At 34.3% G+C, this 21,202-nt stretch overlaps 1 protein-coding gene across 6 annotated transcripts in view; it reads left to right on the plus strand.

The window, feature by feature from the left end:
* The first annotated feature begins 1,593 nt into the window (after positions 1 to 1,593).
* Positions 1,594 to 21,202, plus strand: part of LOC110678523 (prisilkin-39-like) — a 57,661-nt gene continuing 38,052 nt past the window's right edge. The window contains exons 1-5 of one of the 6 annotated variants that reach the window (XM_021851506.1): positions 1,594 to 1,617; positions 2,613 to 2,794; positions 13,909 to 14,116; positions 14,466 to 14,638; positions 14,725 to 15,137. In XM_021851506.1, coding sequence (XP_021707198.1) covers positions 2,765 to 2,794; positions 13,909 to 14,116; positions 14,466 to 14,638; positions 14,725 to 14,955 — 642 coding nt within the window. In that variant the 5' untranslated portion in view covers positions 1,594 to 1,617; positions 2,613 to 2,764 and the 3' untranslated portion in view covers positions 14,956 to 15,137. The other 5 variants (XM_021851509.1, XM_021851507.1, XM_021851504.1 and 2 more) reach the window with 5 other exon arrangements.

Raw genomic sequence — 21,202 nt, forward strand, 5'->3', positions numbered from 1 at the left:
AAATTGAAAATTGAAAATTGAAAATTGAAAATTGAAAATTGAAAATTGAAAATTGAAAATTGAAAATTGAAAATTGAAAATTGAAAATTGAAAATTGAAAATTGAAAATTGAAAATTGAAAATTGAAAATTGAAAATTGAAAATTGAAAATTGAAAATTGAAAATTGAAAATTGAAAATTGAAAATTGAAAATTGAAAATTGAAAATTGAAAATTGAAAATTGAAAATTGAAATTGAAAATTGAAAATTGAAAATTGAAAATTGAAAATTGAAAATTGAAAATTGAAAATTGAAAATTGAAAATTGAAAATTGAAAATTGAAAATTGAAAATTGAAAATTGAAAATTGAAAATTGAAAATTGAAAATTGAAAATTGAAAATTGAAAATTGAAAATTGAAAATTGAAAATTGAAAATTGAAAATTGAAAATTGAAAATTGAAAATTGAAAATTGAAAATTGAAAATTGAAAATTGAAAATTGAAAATTGAAAATTGAAAATTGAAAATTGAAAATTGAAAATTGAAAATTGAAAATTAAATTGAAAATTGAAAATTGAAAATTGAAAATTGAAAATTGAAAATTGAAAATTGAAAATTGAAAATTGAAAATTGAAAATTGAAAATTGAAAATTGAAAATTGAAAATTGAAAATTGAAAATTGAAAATTGAAAATTGAAAATTGAAAATTGAAAATTGAAAATTGAAAATTGAAAATTGAAAATTGAAAATTGAAAATTGAAAATTGAAAATTGAAAATTGAAAATTGAAAATTGAAAATTGAAAATTGAAAATTGAAAATTGAAAATTGAAAATTGAAAATTGAAAATTGAAAATTGAAAATTGAAAATTGAAAATTGAAAATTGAAAATTGAAAATTGAAAATTGAAAATTGAAAATTGAAAATTGAAAATTGAAAATTGAAAATTGAAAATTGAAAATTGAAAATTGAAAATTGAAAATTGAAAATTGAAAATTGAAAATTGAAAATTGAAAATTGAAAATTGAAAATTAAATTGAAAATTGAAATTGAAAATTGAAAATTGAAAATTGAAAATTGAAAATTGAAAATTGAAAATTGAAAATTGAAAATTGAAATTGAAAATTGAAAATTGAAAATTGAAAATTGAAATTGAAAATTGAAAATTGAAAATTGAAAATTGAAAATTGAAAATTGAAAATTGAAAATTGAAAATTGAAAATTGAAAATTAAAAATTGAAATTGAAAATTGAAAATTGAAAATTGAAAATTGAAAATTGAAAATTGAAAATTGAAAATTGAAAATTGAAAATTGAAAATTGAAAATTGAAAATTGAAAATTGAAAATTGAAAATTGAAAATTGAAAATTCCGAATTTCGAATTGGGAATTTGGAGTTTAGAATTGAGAATTATTATAAATTTTGTTAGAATGTAAACTTCTAGCTCTGCACCCTACTTAAAGTTGCATTGAAATGTAAACTGAGTAATTTTACCCCATGCGCTCATTTTGAACCACTCTCCTCTACTAAAAGATCGCGCTTTTTTATACCGAAAAAACGCGCCTTTCCCGAAAAGTCAGCGTATAAATTCATTGTTTCTCGGCGGGTGTCGTTTATTCCCATCCGCGTGCCCGTCTCAAGTAGGTGGCCAAAAGGCGAGTCTCGTCTCACCGTCTCAATCTCTCGCTCTCTCGTGACTTCCGTTGATTTTATTTTCGCATCGCCGGCATTATAATTGTACTTAAACATCCGCGATTTTTATATTTTGCGTTCTTATCCGGTTGTTTTTTTTTTGTTACTTTTTTGTTTCAGTGCGCGTTTACTCAAGCTAATCGCATTCATTTCTTGGATTTGCTTCGTTACTTACGATTTTTTCGCTAGTTTAAATTTATCTTTGGGTGAATCATGCTACATAGACGCTGTGAACCGATCCAGAATAGGAGGAAATAACTTTGGAAAAATTGGTTTCTGTGAACTCCATACTTTCGAAAATGCAAAGTGATAGGAAAATATTCAAATTATGTGAGCGTGGAAAATTTTTCAGAAGGCCGTTTCACCATGGACGTTTCGCGTAATGACCATTTGGCATAAAAAGAGTTATATGCCTTGTTTGAAATGCTATCTGTTCTTGTATGAAATTGCTTTATGCGAAACGTTCAAATGGGCCACTCCCAATTCTGTCACAGATAATAATTCAAAAGCTATTTCCTCCTGCTCGGAACGATTCGCATCGGGCAGATCGGTGCCACTCAAACTAATTGCATACAATTCGGAACCAGCGAAGAACAAGTGCGAAAGACGTCGTCAGAGGCGAAGCATCCAACTGGAAAGTCACTGCAGCAGCAGAATAGGAAATTGTCTTCGTTTGTCGTCTTCATCGCCGTCGTCATCATCATCATTATTAGTTTCTTTTCGCATCGAGTGATCGCTGTGCCCGTTGTATAAATTTTCTCATTTTCTTGATGCGCGCTGCCGTTGTTTTAAATGTCCGGAAAAGTGAATGCCAAATTTGGCATTGTTTGATCAGTGTCTTGATGTATATCTTGCTTTAGAGTTGGAAGATTCGCCATAGTTCAAATGTGAAGAAATGCGTAAAAAGTGCTATAACTGTTTTTTTTTTCTTTCTTCTATTCAGCAAAGATTTGAAAAACTAAGAGAATAAAAACGTTTCGTTGAAAGCTTGCTAAAAGTATTCTGAAACCAAGAAAAAACTGCGAAAAAGAAGTGAAAAACACAGAACAAAGTGAACGGAAGAGTTTTCCAGCTAGTTAGTCCAGTTAGAGCATAATGGATCTGCAAGGAAATCGAGCAATGAAGGTAAGATGATTGGTGTCAAACAACTTCATTGTTCGTTAGACTGTTAATTACCGGGTTGTTTTGTTTCGGTGAAAGGGATCAGAAAGCGTACCGTTGCATAACTTTCTTACACAAATTTAATTGGCTTTTTTCGGAAAGCTAGAAGGAACTGGCTACTCGCTGTTTAGGAGAATGGCCATCGTAGGAAAAAAGAATTCGCCCGCTCGTTGCCCAAGCAAAATTCGATATAATTTTTATATTCTTACATCCATATTTTCTATGCCCATTAGAACACAAAGTACCGTCAAACGAAGTAACTTGCAATAGAGTTGATACTTACAACATATCGACATTTAACACAGAAACGTTCGAAAAATTTCGAGGTGTTTGTCATCAGACACAGTGTTTAATAGAGGGCAACAGGAGTAGGTAAAAGTTTTATTTATTTCACGCTTAAACGCTAAAACAATATTAAAAAGTAGTCTAATGTGGTAATTTTCGGGGTGACCCATTTCACATAAAGACGTTTCGTATACGGACTTTCGGCATAATGGACGTTTCGCATAAAGCAGTTTCTTACAAGAACAGGTACCATTTATAGAAGGCATACAATTCTGATTATGCCAAATATCCATTATGCCAAACGTCCGTATGCAAAACGTCCTTATGCGAAATGTCCCATCCCCGTAGTTTTCAACAATTTCCACCTCAATTTCGACATTTCGTGTCGCTTGTCATCAAAAAAAAGAAAAACACATAAAATAACAACATTAAACATATATTTATACTATAGTATCCATTTCACGGCCATTCTGAGTGTTTGATCCTTTGCTCGCGTCACTTGCTCCTGCGGGGGCGGGTGATGTGAGCAGGATCAATCGTGTCGCGCGTCGCTCGCGTGGCATGATCTATTAGTGGCGCGGTTCGCGAAGCAGGTTGGTAGTGTTCGATCCTTAGCTCGCGTCAAATAATTTATCCTGGTCTAATCGCTTATCAAAGTGAATCCTGTGACCCAACGATCCTCCCCATTAACAAACATCCCTCCCAGTAACCTTTGTGGAGATGCAGAGGTAAACACGGTCTCCATATAGCAAAGGTTACACACTAACATTCCTTCCTCCAATCCCACCTGACTGCAAGGACGTGGCCGGCGCCGTTATTGACCCTGTATAAATAGAAGCACTGAATTATGCACACTGAAGAAGGTTATGGCCAATCCCAGCCGAACTTCTAGTTGATTCTTTGTGCATTTTCACTGACTTCGGTCAATCACGGAATAGCAACCATTGATATGTGTAGTCAGTCTAAGCTAAGCTAAGCTAAGCTAAGCTAAGCTAAGCTAAGCTAAGCTATAGTATCCATTTCACGGCCATTCTGCTCGTCTCGGGATTTGGGACAGAAATCTAAGCTAGTCCCGGGAAATCCCAGGATACAGGAATTTCTAAAATTTGCAATAAAACTAGAATTTTGGTTGAAATGGAAGTGCAAATTCAACAATACAATGTTTATTCACTGAAATAAAAAAAAGGTAATTTACAAAGTTTAATTGATTGTTAATTATAACAACTCACATTTCATATGAAACTTTCTTATTCTGATGAATCAATAGGTTTGCTAGGGATTTTTCAAATTCTCTATAACACTTATGAATGTAAGTATGATAATAACTATGTCATAATATCAAAGCAACTTGTTTCAGACGTTTGAAAAGTCATCATTAGACCAGAAGAAACTAATAAAAAATCAACGAAGGTATTGTAGAACAACATGCTAAAAGTGGATTACCGCAAATTATTGACTGAAGTTTAGGCGTGTACTTTCAAATAAGCTTTCTCAAAATAAGGCTTATAAAAACGGCTAGTTTCGAAGGGAAAAGTATTACAATTTTGTAATTAGTCAAGTAAAAGTATCTGATTTTTACCAAGTAGATTGAGTAATTACTCGTTTTTCTCTTTTTCAATATGCTCTTCTATTTTATGAAAAAAGCTAAATAGTGAGGAAAAATGTCATTATTTTTCATTGAAATTAAATAATTATCATCAAATTCTACAGAAATTTCGGGAATCCCGGGATTGCCGGGATATCAGAACTAGCATCCGGGGAAACGGGAAATCCCAAAATTTGTCAAAACGCGGGATTTTCCATACCGGGATGTCCCGGTATGGATTCAGGAGTGCTTGCTTTGTGATCAATGTGATGATATAGTCCGCCCCAGTGTGCCATTTTGATTTTATGATGTCAAATATTATTTTATGAAAAATCTAATACATAAACGAAATTCTGATCTTGTCGAAATTTATTTGACAATATTCGAATTACGAAAAATAACACAACAAAAATTTGTAAAATCGTTATCAATTTGCCCCCGGATTACGGTACTATGGTACCCTTAAACTGGTTTCCAAGATTTTATCTGTATAAATGCACTTTCTGGTATTTTTTTTTTGTTTTTCAAACTTTTATACCGTTAGCCGAAGAAAAGACTATGAAAATGACACACAATTTGACCCGTTGTCTGTATTTTGGGGTCAATATGATCCCAGGGTGCCTTCATTAGCTGAGTGGTTAGAATCCGCGGCTACAAAACAAGCCATGCTGAAGGTGTCTGGTTTCGATTCCCGGTCGGTCCAGAATCTTTTCGTAATGGAAATTTCCTTGACTTCCCTGGGCATAGAGTATCATCATACTTGCCACACGATATACGAATGCGAAAATTGCAACTTTGGCAAAGAAAGCTCTCAGTTAATAACTGTGGAAGTGCTCTTAAAACACTACGCTGAGTAGCAAACTCTGTCCCAGTGGGAGTTTTATGCCAAGAAGATGATGAAGAAGATTATCCCAGAGCCCTTTGATAGGATGTACCTTTTTTGTTAGTGGACCGATTTGTTTAGTTTTCTCATACGTTGATGAAGTTCCATGATTTTTTTTATTTGCGCATGTTTTTTTTTTATAATTTTCTTGCGAAATAGTTTTTTAATAGTAATTTACTTAGTGATTTTTCTGCAGTTTTGGAAAAAAATTAAATGCTTTTTTTCTAGAAAATATTAGAAAATTCAAAAAATGGAGGAGAGGTGTATGGTTTTTCATTAGTTTAATTTTTCTATCTATATTAACGAGATTTTTAGGCCAAGGCTAGTTCATCTCGGGACCAACGGTTTAACTTCCCTTCCGAAGGAAGACGACACTATAACCTTCTACGTCAAAAGTGACTATCTTGGCGATGGGATTGGATCATAGGTCCTGGCGTGAGAGGTATCTGTTTTAACCACTACACCAGGTCCGTCCTCCGGAAGGGAATTGTGAAAAAAAGATCAAAAAACAGTGAATTTTTTAAACTTTGGACCTTCATATCTCAGAAACAGTTATACAGTCAAGTCTCCCTTACTCGATATTGAAGGGACCATCGAGTTAGGGAGGTATCGAGTTACAGAACACTAAACCAGTGCAACTGTGATCCAAGGGACCATCGAGGTAGCCATGAAAACTAACTTTTACTATGGTTCTCTAACTCGATATCGAGTTACAGAATATCGAATGAGGGAGAGTTAACTGTATATAAAATAATATTTTCTTAGGTTAAGATTTGATACAGGGAAAGGTTCGCAATAGAAAACATCGATTGGCTGGGAATTTCACTGTATGATGGTGCTTATTCAGAAAGTGTTGAGCCCATATATTACACTGTTCGACAAAAAATTTTTTTTGGATGGATCAGGGACGCGTTATATGGGTCTTGAAGTGCAAGAAAAGTATAGAAAGATGCCATTTACAAATGATTTGCAGCACCCCTGGATTATTTTTTGATAAAGCTTGAAAATTTGGCATTTTTAATCACAAAAAGTGTAATAAGTAAAATATCAATATCTTTTTAATTTCAATTTATACAACCATTGAATTTATCAAATCAATATTTTTTTAGCACTGGATGACTTCAGGGAAACGTGCACCGTTTCAGAAGAATATTGGCATCTATTTTGTATATGAATTTGGAATGTTAACGATCATTAAGCAAGTACGTGAGGATGTGCACCATATAAATACTACTTTTTTTCTATTTCACACATCTGGTTCATTATATAATAATTACTATAGGTTCAAGAAGAAGCTTGATTAGGATTTTATTCTTTGGTCCATTAGATAAAGCAATGAGCAATGGAATCCAGTAACATTTGGTTTCAACAAGGATACGACGACTACGGAAAATTTATGTGTCTGTTATATTTATATGGGCTGGTTGGTCTAATAAACTCTTAGCAGTCATACAAAATTAGGTTAGACACTGACATGTAAGTGGTCATACATGAGCTAGTCGGTTTATCAGGAACCGATTGCGAAGTCTATGAAAAATGTGATAATATTGTTATTTGCGATTTCCAAAGATTTTGATAAGTACTCATTAAAAATAGATTACCTATCGTGAAATCCATTTGTTATCAGAATATCCTTAGAAATTACAGACTAACGTAAAATAGTAACCATCAATTCAGTAATCAACAATTTCACCTTTGTTGTGACACCACTCGACATGTCGCTGCAGCCATGAGGCAGGCATGAGCTCTTTTTGATTCAGTTTGTGCACAATACTACTCGTTTCCCTTATGAGGCCAAACGTGTCCATTTATGAACCCCCATTCCCATATCCTCTAAATGAGTAAAAATGCTTTTCGATAAAGTGAAAAAAAAAACAATTTATCAATACATTTATGATAAACAATTTTGCGAAACTTCACGTAATGTCTGTTTTTTTTTCTTTAAACAGGAAGACATATAAAAAAAAGTGTGTTACTCATTTAGATTATATCACAAGTTTTTGTGAAATTCATTCTAAATCTCGTCGAACAGTGTTAGTTATGACGTTCTTTTCCTCGAGATGCTGAGGATTTGGAAGAATGATTACTTTAGTAAAGTTGCGCATTGAATCAAGGGCTATTCGTTACATGTCAGTTTAACCCTCTAATTGATTCGGGGTTTGTTTTGAAATGTTGTGTACATATTCTTATCTCCGAAATCGAAATGATTTTATTTTTGGGCCATCATACGCATATAAAGTTTTATACGACTTTTGAAATATGTTTGTATTTTTGAAAAGTGTTTTAAAAATTGAACTATTTTATAACATACAAAATCCTGGGTCGAATTTAACTTGTAATGCAAAAATTTTTACATTTGTATTTTTGTGCAATCAACCTATCACAGAAGAAATGCCTGGTGGAATTGAAATAATTTCAAATCGATTTTTCGTTACACTGGAAAAAATTGTTCCAGAAAAAAAAAACTCTCTAAAGTATTGCTCAAACTTAAATATTCATTAGGCTGATACAAATATTAATTCTTTTTATGTCAGAGACCATTTAGAAGATGCGAGGGGGGGGATAAAAATAAATAAGGAACAAAAAAATAAAAATGAAAAAAGTATTTTTTTCGAATATTTATTTTTAACGATAATTGGTAAACTTTTTTCAAACGTCCTCTGGATCATTATTTTACTTGTTTTTTACTATATCGACACCCACCTTCCCTCTCGTAATGCTTTTTGTAAGAACATTCTACTAATTTTCTATGGGCTGTAACACCATAAGGTGACCCATCTATCCCCTCTAGCGTTATGAAATTTGTTGATGGTATTTTTGCATTTCTAAATCGTGCTTTATGAATGAGAAACAAGGTGAAAACATTCAAATAACCGATAAATTATTCATTTTGAACAATTTTCCGCACCAGTACAATATGACAAAATACACATGCAACTTTTTGTAATTCTTAAGCAAGTTGGACAAAACTTTAATTTCAACACATATTTTTGAGTATTTCATGATTTAAGGCCCAAACGCAATGATAACGAAACAGCAACGGAAAGCGGAACCGGTTCGCAAGCATGAACTATAACATTCTTGTCGACTCAGTGTTGGTTCACTTTCATTCATTGAAAGCTTAGTCGAAATGGTGTGATTCATTCTGACCGAACCGGTTCCACTTCCGTTGCCGTTCCGCTACCATTGCGTTTGGGTTTTAAAACTTTATAAAGGAACGGTTTGCTCATTATTATTGAAAGTCTATATTTTGTTAGTGTTATATTTCATAAAACTGATAAATAAGCTTCAGAAAACCTGTGCTTATTGACGAAATTGGAAATTGTAAATATTGTAAAAAATCTTCCAGTAGCAGTATTTTGCCGGTACTACCGGTACTGAGAGTTACAGTACTATAGAACCGATACTCGTCAAAGGGGTCGGTACTAGGAGCCCTTGTCAAAGTCGTTTAGTGGAATCAGAAAACATTTGTTTTCTGAGCTAGCGCCATCATCACGATGAATCATCCGTCTTTCGAGTTTTCTTATATTTTTAGTAAAACTCAAATACATTTTATTTCCAAAGCTGCAGAAAAATCTAAAATCCGTTCAAATTTTGCGAAGTTTCATAAAAAAAATCTCACGTTTAGGAGGATGAATATAAAATTTCACATTCATGTCCATCGTATCAATTTTTATTGGAAAGCTGTAGGAAACTTAAAAGGAAGATGATTTGTTTTTATTACTAATCAATTCTAGTTTGTTTGGCCCAATGTGATTTTCTGGATAGATTAAATTTCATACGTTTGTTATTCTAATCTCATTTTAGTGCTTGCACAGCCAATATTGAACAGCATCCTGGAAACACCTATATTTATTCTGGTATTTTCTTATTAGTATTCATGTAGAATATCAGCGATATGATAAAAATATTAAAATAGCCTGGTGCATTGTGCAGACTTTGGGGTTGAAGACAATTGAAAAAATCTTGACTATTAGGTTATCCAAAGGAAAGAAGATACGGATAACCTACCAATCGTTTCGATTCAGGGTTATAGGTAAAATCGTTTGGAGTGTCGTTGCCAAGAAAGGACGTTCCACACTGAAAACATTCTACAAGCTCGAACAATGTGTTTCACAAGTGAATTTTCACTAATTGTAAAACCCGTCAATCGGACGTGTGAAACCAGTTGCTATCGGCAATCCAAAATTAAGTGCAAAACACGTTAATTTGCAAATTATAAAAAACGTGGCTGAATGATTTATTAGCGATTGAATGATGTTCTGTTTTCAGGCACCCATTACGGGCGTCCAGTTTCCGCAAAAATAACTTTGATTTAACATGTCACGCGTGAATGGCAAATATGAGCCCTTGTCATGATCGGCAATCTATTTCTACTAGTGATGGATATCACCATTGTAAAACACGATTAAAACATGTGTAAAAGGCTTTGCTATCGAACCAAAATAAATCCTTAACAGAATCACAAATTTTACACGTCATTACACTTTGCAATTCGACACGACAGATTCACGTTGAAAAGAATTAGGATCGAACTTGTGGATTATTTTCAGTGGACGCCTGTATTGTGGATATCGCTGTTACCACTAATGATTGTATGAAGCTATTGAGGCAATTAATGCGAGAAGCATTGGGTGCCCAGACAACCAGAAGTCGAATAACAATTTACGTAAAAAGTCGTTTACTTGTGCGAATTACATCACACCCGCTCAACATGGTGAACGAAATCGTTTGATTGATGAATTCCTCGCTTAGAACGCTTGTTTCGTTCCATATAAACGTTGAAAGGAAGTCGAATCAACCCGTAGCAGCTGTCAAATCAAGTTTGTTATCATACACTAAGTCGTTTAAGGTTACAGATTGATTCGTAATAAAATCTGTACACTCGCATTGTATGTCAATTTTCATCATATAAATTATGCACATATATCACCTCCACTTTTGTGCGCAAGGCCTTTTGACGACATCTTATACGGAATCTTCGCACATATAAGCATCGCATAACGCAAATAATGAGTTCGTTAAATGTACGTTCTGGTTGTCTGGGTGGTCAGCAAAGACAGTATTTTTGTTTTGTTTCTGAGAGCTTTGGGCTATTGGTACATTGTTCCGTCTACCATGTATGTTTCTGGACTCCAATTAAACTTGATCTCACACATTGACGGAAGTTCTCCGATTTTGAAAACAGTGTCAACACTGTGCTTGAAAAGAAAGCTTTTCCATAGTGTTCCAGTAATTCGCATCGAACCAAGATTACGTTGACCGTTATTATCTGTCTTTGATTCTATCCTATTACCCCGAATGCCATTAACCCGAACGTCATTACCTCGAATTCCAAAACCCCGAACGACCCATCACCCCCAATGACATTACCCCGAATTCCAATATCATGGGGAAATGTCATCAATATCATCATGTCAAGATTATTTTATATTGGGGGATTTTCCATTCGGGGTAATGGAATTTGGGGTGATGTCGTTCGGGGAAATGGCATTCGGGGTAATGGGATAGATTTGCTTGATACACTTGTAGGCTCCATTGCCGAGCGCCTATAATGTCGTCAGGCAGTGAGCGCATCCGGTTATGAGGTGTGAGTTCGATTCCCGCTTCAGTCATTGTAACCTTTCGTCAGAAATGCCAGTGGAGCATGCTTGTCCGTTGTCTAGTGTGCAGCAAAATAGCTGAAAACGGTGTCCGTGTCTCTTCAATATTCAACTTGCTTAGGTAATAAAGACGAACTCCATCGAGAATGAGTCGAAAAAATAAAAATATTGCTTGATAGTCTTCGATTTGGATTAAATTTTTCACATGTCTTTGGTATGGTAGAATAAGTGCTTTCCATATAAAAAAAATCGATCATTTTGACCCGAGAATAACTTTGAGATGCTTTGGGGATATTTCTGCTTTTGTCTCAATCTTTGTGAATTGTAAAAAACATGTCAATAAAAGAAGAATCGACTTATAAACATGTGATGTGGCCACTTCATAGCTCCAAGCACATGTTCCACCAGGGCCTCCTTGGAGATATTTTTGTTTTACATCCATAACAAACCTGGAACTGGTTTCGCCAAGGCCTCTTAGGGGACATTTCAGTTTCATGTCCAAAACCTATTGTGCAACGTTTCAATCTACATGAATTCGACAGAACAAGCCAATTAATGAGGAATAGACCCTGTGTTTCCTCCCCTGAGCATCACGTACAGGTTCCCCCGCTACCAACAGATCTGGCTATCCCAGAGCACAAGAAATAGGTTTCGCCGAAAACCTTTTTTGAAAATGTTTCGTTATTTGAACAAAACATGATGTGCCACGGGTAAAGCATAATGAATATTCTGAAAACTATTCAAATAAATCTAGGATAAAATACATGCAAACTGATGTGGCTCCTCTTACCTAATGCAGTCTTAGGCAGGATCTTTCTGAACAGATCCACGATTTTTGGAAAATCTGTTATGCAGATCTTTATGAATACGCCAAGAATGCACTGTGCAACTAGTTAAAACTCAGCAGAAAGCTGATAAGAAAAGTAACAAGGAATCCGCCAGAACTTTGTTTCGAACATCATCAGAAATTCAACAAGAATCCTAGAAAGGTTTTGGCTAGAATGTTTCCCAAGAATCTATTGTAAACTTTGAAGAAAATTTTCTTTTAATTACACAGGGTTCTCATTAAATTTGTTGATAAAAACTTAAAAGAAATTTGCTTTGAAACTCCTCACGAATACACCACAAAAACAGTCTTATGATTTATGAAATCCCTATGGCTTACTGACCTTTGGCATATTTACTACCAATAAGTGCGAAGAAAAAGTGGTGTAATCCAGTCATATATGTTTGGTCCATCAATTGTATTGCTTGCTTCAGCTGGAGCGAGCAATGGGACCAGAAACACCCAGTAGCCCAATGTACTTTCCAAGACAATTGTGGAGATGCAGAGGTATATTCAGTCTTTGAACTCTCGATTCGTGCTCTTTGAGAATGGTTCTGCTCCGGTCAATCACGGAGTGCAACTACGAAGCGGTCGTCTATGCTTGAGCTCATGCTCATTATCCGCAAGGGTTTTACTTACAAATTCTTCATGCATGTTTTCTTTTTTTATTTTTGAAGCTTGAAACATTCACCCCAATTTAAATTGTATTACTCTGGAGTGACCAAATCTTCGTTTATTGGCAAGTTTCTTTGAATTAATGAAGATTGAGACGTCGCACGGTATGTTTTGGACATAAAACGGAAATATCCACAAAGAGGCCCTCTTGGAACCTGTGCCAGGAAATTTGGAGTGGCCACAGCTGTTTGTACCGGGATTTTTCTTATTTTATTAACATGTTCTCCCGAATTCACGAAGATTGAGACATCGCACGGTATGTTTTGGACATGAAACGGAAATGTCCCCAAACTGGCCCTGGCGGCACCGGCTACCATGTTCCGGAACGGTTTACTTATTCGAACTATGTTGAAATGATGGCAAAAGACCATTATCTTATATATTACATAAAAGCTTCAGTGTTGTAACTGCAATAAATAAAAAAACTATCACATTTCCCAAATTCAACACCCTCGTGACCCCAGTACAACCCGGAATATCTCCGGCATGGTTCCAAATTCAGCCTTCTCCATTTATGACAAACAACTGAAACCTTTTTAAAGTTAACTGACGGTGGTTTCAAAAAAATCGAATGGAAATAGACGAAATGGCAGCTATTTGAAAATGCCTTGTCGAAGGCCGGTAACGTAAAGGTTAATAACTGTGGAAGTACTAATTGAATACCGAGCTGAGATGCAGGCTCCCAATTGAATTTGCATCCTTTGACATATACACGTATTGTGATCTAAACGGTAAAGTCCATCTTCAGTGTCGTGTACTAGACTCGACTGTAATTTGAAATATTCTTGAAAAATTGTCAGAAACCAGTTTATGGAAATGGCCATGTTTCGGAAGATTTCCAACGAAACTTAATGCGTCCAGCGTTATTCAACTTTCAATTGGATCTAGTTTTTTTTTTTTGGAAATTTGCAAACATCTATACAACTTAGCAAACGACAGAAAAAAAATTGATTCCGACATGACCTCTGTAAATCCCGAATTATTGAGCGAGCAACTAGAATAATAAAATTTGGGAACTTCGTAAATTGATTTTACTTTAAAATTGACTTTTCTAAACAAAGTTTACCTGTGATAGATTGTCGTCATTCTAATTGAATGTACTCATCGTGAAACCAATAACAATGTGTATAACCTCATGTCAGTTAACTCCGCTGAAAGCAGTGTTTTCTATAGTAACACAAACTAATTATCATGATTTTCATTAAATTTGACAATTGGCAGGTCCTGCTCCTGGCGCTGACGGTAACCACCGTGAGCGTTGTCCACTGCCAGCAAAGCGGAAATCAAGTGCGATTATTTCAGCCGGTTGCAAAAGCTGCCGGGGTATCCGTGGATGACCGCGGTCCAGAGCCATCGAACGAGGGGTCCCGAGCCGATGCAGCGAGGACGCTGAGAAGCAGCTACAATGCAGGTTCATCCAACGAAAGATGTAAGAGTGTGATTTAATTAGGCGCACGTTATGTCCGAAGGGGTTTTTTTTTGTTCAACGTTCATGTCCTCAGATTTTCCTTCACAGGAAGTTGCTCTTGATCACAACGAACAAACTAGTGAAATCCTCGATATAGTCTTCCTTGAATTGAAATACGATTTCTTAAAAAAAAATCCAAGGAAGAACAACTTGCGGTTTTCACAAGCTTGTTTCCTATGACCAAAATCATCTTTTTATGAAAAAAAAAATCTGAGGTACATGAAAGTTGTATAACAGCCCCCTTTGGATAGAGCGAGCGCTTCGCGAGGAAATTCGATTGGCCTGAAATTATTTTGCTATTGTTTCCCAGTGTTTGACTTTGGATTACTCGGAAGGCCATATTATGGTAATCGAGGCTACTATCCCGGAGGTGGGTATTACCCGCAGACAGGAGGGTACTACCCACAAACTGGTGGTGGATATTATCCTCAGGGAGGCTACTACCCGCAAGGGGGTTACTATCCCCAAGGTGGATACTATCCGGTGAGTTGTAAATCAGATATTAAATTGCATCCTCTCGATACAAGCAATTAATGACTGTCATTTAATGTTTGTTCGAATAATTACAGCAAAACAACTACCCGGGAGGATATGGAACCAACACGCTCGGAGGAAACCCGTACGGTGGATACGGTGGTTATGGCGGTTTCGGAGGTAATGGAGGCTTACAGTCGTATCTCGGCTACAATAGCGGCAATTATTTCGGTAGCCGGAATCTAGGCTTTGGCTACTATTCCGGTACCAATCCGGCCGGGATATCGAGCTCAAGCCTGGCAACGGGCTACCGAGGTTACAACTGAAGTGCTTTGTGATGCCCCGCTGCCGGTTGTGCGTGTGTGCGCTTTTGTGCTCGTTCCAATGGACCTGTGTTTGTGAAATCGTTACCGAGGTGAACGGATGTACATGTATGCCTTAATTGTGATAATTCTTAACGTTTAACTAACAAAAATTACCAAAGTGCAGAATAAGCTCATCAGACTAATGGATTGTGCTTTATATTTCTGTGAATAGGTTTGAAAGAAAAAAAAAATGAGTTTTAGAATGTTAGGGATGCCGATCTGACAAAAGCTACAGTAGTTGTATCACAAAGGTACAGAAATAACACTAATGTAATTGCCATTGACCACTCACTTAACGTAAGGGGAGATCCCCCAGTACCGGACACTTAAACCACTTAATTGATAATTCGAAAAATATTGGTTTTATGTGCTCGTGTTACTCATTTATGATAAATATTATCATTTTTATAGTGTACAAAAATAAATTTGAATATATAAGTATGAATTTTGACATTGCATTTTGATGATGTATTTTAGTACCAAATTGATCGATCTTGAAAGGTGGCATCCAATACCGGACACAATCTGGAAATGCCTCGAATTCTGTAAATTTGAACATCATTGAATGTGTTTACTTTAGGAATAGTATATAATTGGCAATTCAATACATTTGCAACATTTACAAGAACAATTTGAGTATTTCATAGTTTGCAAAATGTCCATCAAAAACCTCTTTCTTATATGATGAAAAATAGCACATTTCACGATGTTGTTCTGAATGTTCATTTTTCTTAATTTTATTGCATGTTTGATACCATGATCGACGGAATCCATGAAAAATGAATGTGTGTTGAGACACTCGTGCAATAATTACAAAGATATCATATAACAAATCAGGCTGTCCGAAACTGGGGGACAGGAGGTGCTTAAACAAAATTGTAATTTGTCCATATTTAGTCCAATTATGGTACAAAATTCATTCATACTATCAAATTAGGATTATGTTCGAATATGCTTGTGTGATCGTAAGTATTTTTTCATATTCAAAATAATTACTAAATAGGCTCGAAATTAAGGCAATACGTCAAATTTTTTGAAATTTTCAATCTTTTGTACTTTTTAAAAAAGGCATGCATATTTCAAGGATGTGTTATTCTACGCAAACATTAGTCTCCATAATAGCTTCCTTTACTACTAATACATCATCTTGATTGGACCATGATTTCTCAATGTTTCGACTTTGTCCGGTATTGGGTGCTGTCCGGTACTGGGGGATCTCCCCCTACATTATTTTCTGGAAGGGGGCCTAGGGGGGGGCTTACAAATACTTGTTTACAGAAGTAATTTACTTATTTTACAGAAGCAATAATCACGATTTTCAAAAAAAATGTAGTTTTTAACTGATTTATCTTGATTTTATTTATTTGTTCATTGATATTTGGAAAATTAATTTTCGATACGAAAAAGATTCATTCTTTTTGTAATCCAGTCGAAAATCCTTAAAGAAAACAAAAAACTCACAAGTCCTTTGCAATTCTTCCATGAACTTTTCAGGTATTCAATCATTTGCTTTGAAGAGATTGCTCAGAGAAATCCTACGGGTGTTTTTCATGAATTATGTTCGTACTTTTCAGTGTTTTCTCCAAGAATTCCTTTACTAGCAGTTTTCACTGATTTCGTCCTGGGAATCCCACGGAAAATCATTCCCAGATTATCTGATATCTTCAGAAGATTTCTCGAGGAATCTCTATCGACGTGCTTGAAATATGTCTTGAAAAATTCCGCCAGAGAATGCATAAACATTATTTTTATCATTTCATCTGAAAGGTTTTCTACGTACCTTTAACATATACATTTTAATTGTTTGTTTAGTTGTTCAATAATAATTTGTTCAGGGTTTTCAGGAATCACTAAGGATTTCTCCAAAAATAGTATAAAAAATTCTAGGAGTCTCACCAAAAATGTCTTCAAGATAACCAAGCAAGGATTCCATTCGCAAATTTCTCAAAGAGTTTGTCAGTAGTTTTTCCAACTTTGCTTTTGAAGTTCTTACTAAAGTTCCTCTACAGGATTGTTTGAAAAATCGCAGCAAAAATTATATGATTTTTACAGGTGTTACTTTAAGGATTTCTCGTAATTTTTCACAAGGATTTTATGAACAATTAACAAGAATTCAATTGGAAAAATGTTATTCATGATTTCCCAAAGAAGTTCTCCGAAGATCTGTATGCATTTTCACAGATAATTAATTTTAAGATTTCTCTAAAATTAAGCATTCCTTCAAAACTCTCTCGAAAATATTTTATTTTGTTTTTATATTTTTTCAAAAATACCTAACTTAGAAATGTTTAAAGAAATCTAACACTCCTATAAAGTTCCTAGCGGAATACGTTCAACTGTTCTTTAAAAATCTTCCGCGGAAATACTCAATGATTTCCCGAGTAATTTATTCAGGGATTTCTTGGAAAATTATATTATTCTTTCCCTACCCTAGCAACATACATGTTATAATTGAGTATTATCAACAGATATATAACCAAATTTAGTCATATTTAAGTTGATAATACTTATTTACAACATGTGTGTTACTCGGGTAATTTACTTCCGAAAAATTAACCAGAGATTCATCTAAGTATTTCCCAGAAATTTTCTTTAAACTGTACTCACCATGCTTTTAGGATTTATTTTATGGAATTTGTCATCAGATTTACTAAGATTTTGTAATTCATTTTTGAAATTCTCAAAAAAATCTCCAGAAGTTCCATCAAGTATTCTTTAAGGTTCTAGAAAAAAAAAAACTCCATAAAAAATAAAGAACATTTTTCCGAATGGTGATTCTTCCAAAAATAACAATTTAAAATTCATCCACTCCCCATTTTTTGCTTTAGATCCAGGAATACCTTAACATTTTAGGGATTGCTTAACAAATTCCTCTATGAATCTATATTAGATTTCTGGAGAAACATATACAAAAAAAATGTTTGAAAGAACTTTCTTAATATTTGAGTAATTGCAGCTTCAATATAATTCGAAAAAATACTATATTCCTGTCGTAAAATTCAAAAATCATACCGTAGAGCGTCTGAAATATGTTGACAATTTACCTCACCGATAAGCTTAAGTGGTCCTTGTGGGATTTAATACAAAAATTCTTGTTCTTTTTTCTTCGTTTTTTTTTTATAATAGAATTGGTTGGTGTCAAAGGGGTGGTATTTTTACTGAAAGTATTTGTAATTAAAATCTTAGATAATATTTTGTATGAACTCCGAAGTTTCATGATACTGTGGTGAAAAACATGATGTAGAAAGAACCAATTTTTTCCTACCTATAAAAATTCCAAACAAACTTTTTTGAAGGGTCTACTATCGATTATTCTGTTGTACTGTAGAAGTTTTTTTTTTTATTTTTTATTTTTCAAGGACTTTACTTCAGATGTATTGTGGTGAAATTCGTAATGTAATGTGGGGAAACTTTTGCCTTACTTTGAAATTTTGTTAAGGAATTCCTGATGGACTTTCAGAAATCAGAAACCATACGTATGAGAATTCTGAAGTTTTTTTTTAAACTCCCATCATTTACCTTTCTTAGATTGTTTAAAATGTAGCTTTTGGAGTATGGAATGATTTTTGAACGAAGTTCATCAAAGCTTCATGTGAAGCAAGTAGAAACAACAAAATGTTTAATTAGGTTGAACTTGAAAGATAACTTATTATATTTTCTCTTGAAGTAAATTACAGGATAGTTAGAACATCTTTAATAAATTTACAATTAAAGCTTTTTTTTAAGAAAATCCATCAGAAACTTCTTTAGAAATTATCTTTCTAATCTATCCTTCCTTGACTTCTGGTTTTGTAGAATTCTGCCAGAAAGCCTCTAGAAATTCCGCCGTCGTATCTCAAAAAAATCCAAACTAATACTGACAATAATTGGTAAAATTATTTCTTAAAAGTGGTTTAAGGAAGATCAATACAAATTTCTCAATGAATATCTTCATAAATCCTTTCCCTCCTTCCCAGTTCATTTGCTACATATTTCCCTACAGATTCCTTTACAACTACGCTAATTTCGGAAGTAAATGTTTTTCTGGGGTTTTTCAACAAATTTTCTCCGAAGATTCGAAGGTAAGAGACATTCAAAAAACCTTTTTTCTTTCTATTCTTGAATAATCCGGGAATTTGAAGCAAAAGTTCTTAACCACCCTCCAATATTCCTTGAGGAATTTGATTGTACTAAAATTTTATAAAGTTTATCATATATATGTTTTGCTACAAATATGTTGGAAATTGACCAAATAATTTATGAAATAGTAAGTTAAGCATATATAGTTCAAGCAATAAATTTATTCATGTCACAATATTTCAATCAAAATCAAAGAGAGAATTTATTGTTGGAATAAAACACTATGACCGATTTTGATACATTTTTTTCACTCCAGTTTAAATTCCTACCTTTCATCTAAAGCCCATGCCAAAATTCCTTGAATGATCCTTATTTTGTGACAAAAATTTCCGTTATGTATTATCTGAGAAATTCCTTTAGATATTTTGTCTTTTTTCAATTATTTTTTTTTTTTGGAAATTATAGGGGAAGTGGTGGTAAAATGAACAGGGGTGGTAAAATGAACACCGTGCCTTTTACCGAGAAAAAACAAATTTCGATGAATTTTTATCACACACGAACGATTTAGAGCATAAATTCAAGTGTTTGAGTTGAAACGGAGGTCAATTGAAGTGAAAATATCAACAAAAACTAAGATTTTAGAAATCCACGTTTGAAAACTAAAACTGACGTAACTTTTAGGTCGGAAGACTTGAGGTTTTTCAGTGAGGTGAATATAGTTATGATATGATGCCAATCTGATACCTTTAGAATTCTTTTTGAATGGGTTACAATCATTATTGGATGTATTTTTGGTGGGGCAATGAAAATTGTCAGAAATATTTGTTTTGCTCACGTATTTTGCATGGTGTTCATTTTACCACCAACCGCTGTTCATTTTACCCACATAGTGCACGTAAAATGAACATTTGCATCGCTTTTTGATAACGATGAAAATATGTGAAAATTTAGCTACAGTCAACCCTCCATGAGTCGATATTGAACGGACCATCGACTCATGGAAATATCGAGTCATAGAACAGCTATGCTATGGAAAGCTGTTTGACGGGACCATCATAGTAACCATGAAATTTGATTTTTAGTATGGTTCCATGAGTCGATATCGAGTAATGGAACATCGACTCATGGAGGTTTAACTGTATTTTATTCTGAATCCATGTAGCTGCTATAGATTACATCCCTATTTTTGATGTTGTGCGGTTGAACTATACAAATTCCTCGTTTTTCTATCATAAACAAGATGATTTCCTTAAGGTGTTCATTTTACCACCCCTTCCCCTACGCTAGAAGTTGATGTATGAATATCTTTAGAGAATTCTCATAAAGGAAATCATAATCACCCCACACCTCGAGCAGGGTATCCATGAAACATGAGAAATCAGAATGCAGTGAATATGCTTCTTCATGGTGAAACAGCATTATTTGGATTATTCAGAACCCGATCGACTGCTAAGCTTTCAGTTGTCGCGCGATTAATCGAAGCCAGAACAACCACGCTGATGCTGTATAAGACACGCGAGGTTTTCTCACTATAGTTGGATACGTAACCTTCCTAATGCATTGAGAAAGTGTTACACATTATACATTAAGGATCAAAAAAGAACCCTGACTTTGAAAAGCTCTCATAAATCCATTTTTGAACCGATTTTTGTTCTTTCATCTTTATCAACGTGATTTTTTACGGCGACAGCGACAAACAATTGTCGCGATTTCGCTGCATGCATAGTTTGATGAGAGTGTAGGGGAACTGGGTGTAAAATGCGCCACCCTTGTTTTGAACGAAAGACGTGCTTTGGGACGCTGTTTTTCACCCGAGATGTATTAAAATGCTTCTCCATATATATATATTTTTAAGTGTTTTCCTGGCAAAAATCGTAAAAAAAACCTGGAAAAAACGTTTTTCGCTGGTTTTGTTGTAATTTTGTGTTATTTTCTAGGTCATTTATCAGGTCGATAAACAACAAAACTTTTGAAACTATCACCGAGAATCGATTTGTGCACTCTCATAGTTTGTATTCCATGCGAAAAAAAGTGTTGAATTTATCCTTAAAAGGCGTATTGAAGGACTTAAACTTTAATCAACTCGTGGGGCAAAACGGCCACTCCTATTTCATAACACCAAAACAGCCGTATGAATTCCTATTCCTGC

This window comes from Aedes aegypti, chromosome 3 (genome assembly GCF_002204515.2).
Source record: "Aedes aegypti strain LVP_AGWG chromosome 3, AaegL5.0 Primary Assembly, whole genome shotgun sequence".
NCBI classification, from domain to species: Eukaryota; Metazoa; Arthropoda; class Insecta; order Diptera; family Culicidae; genus Aedes; species Aedes aegypti.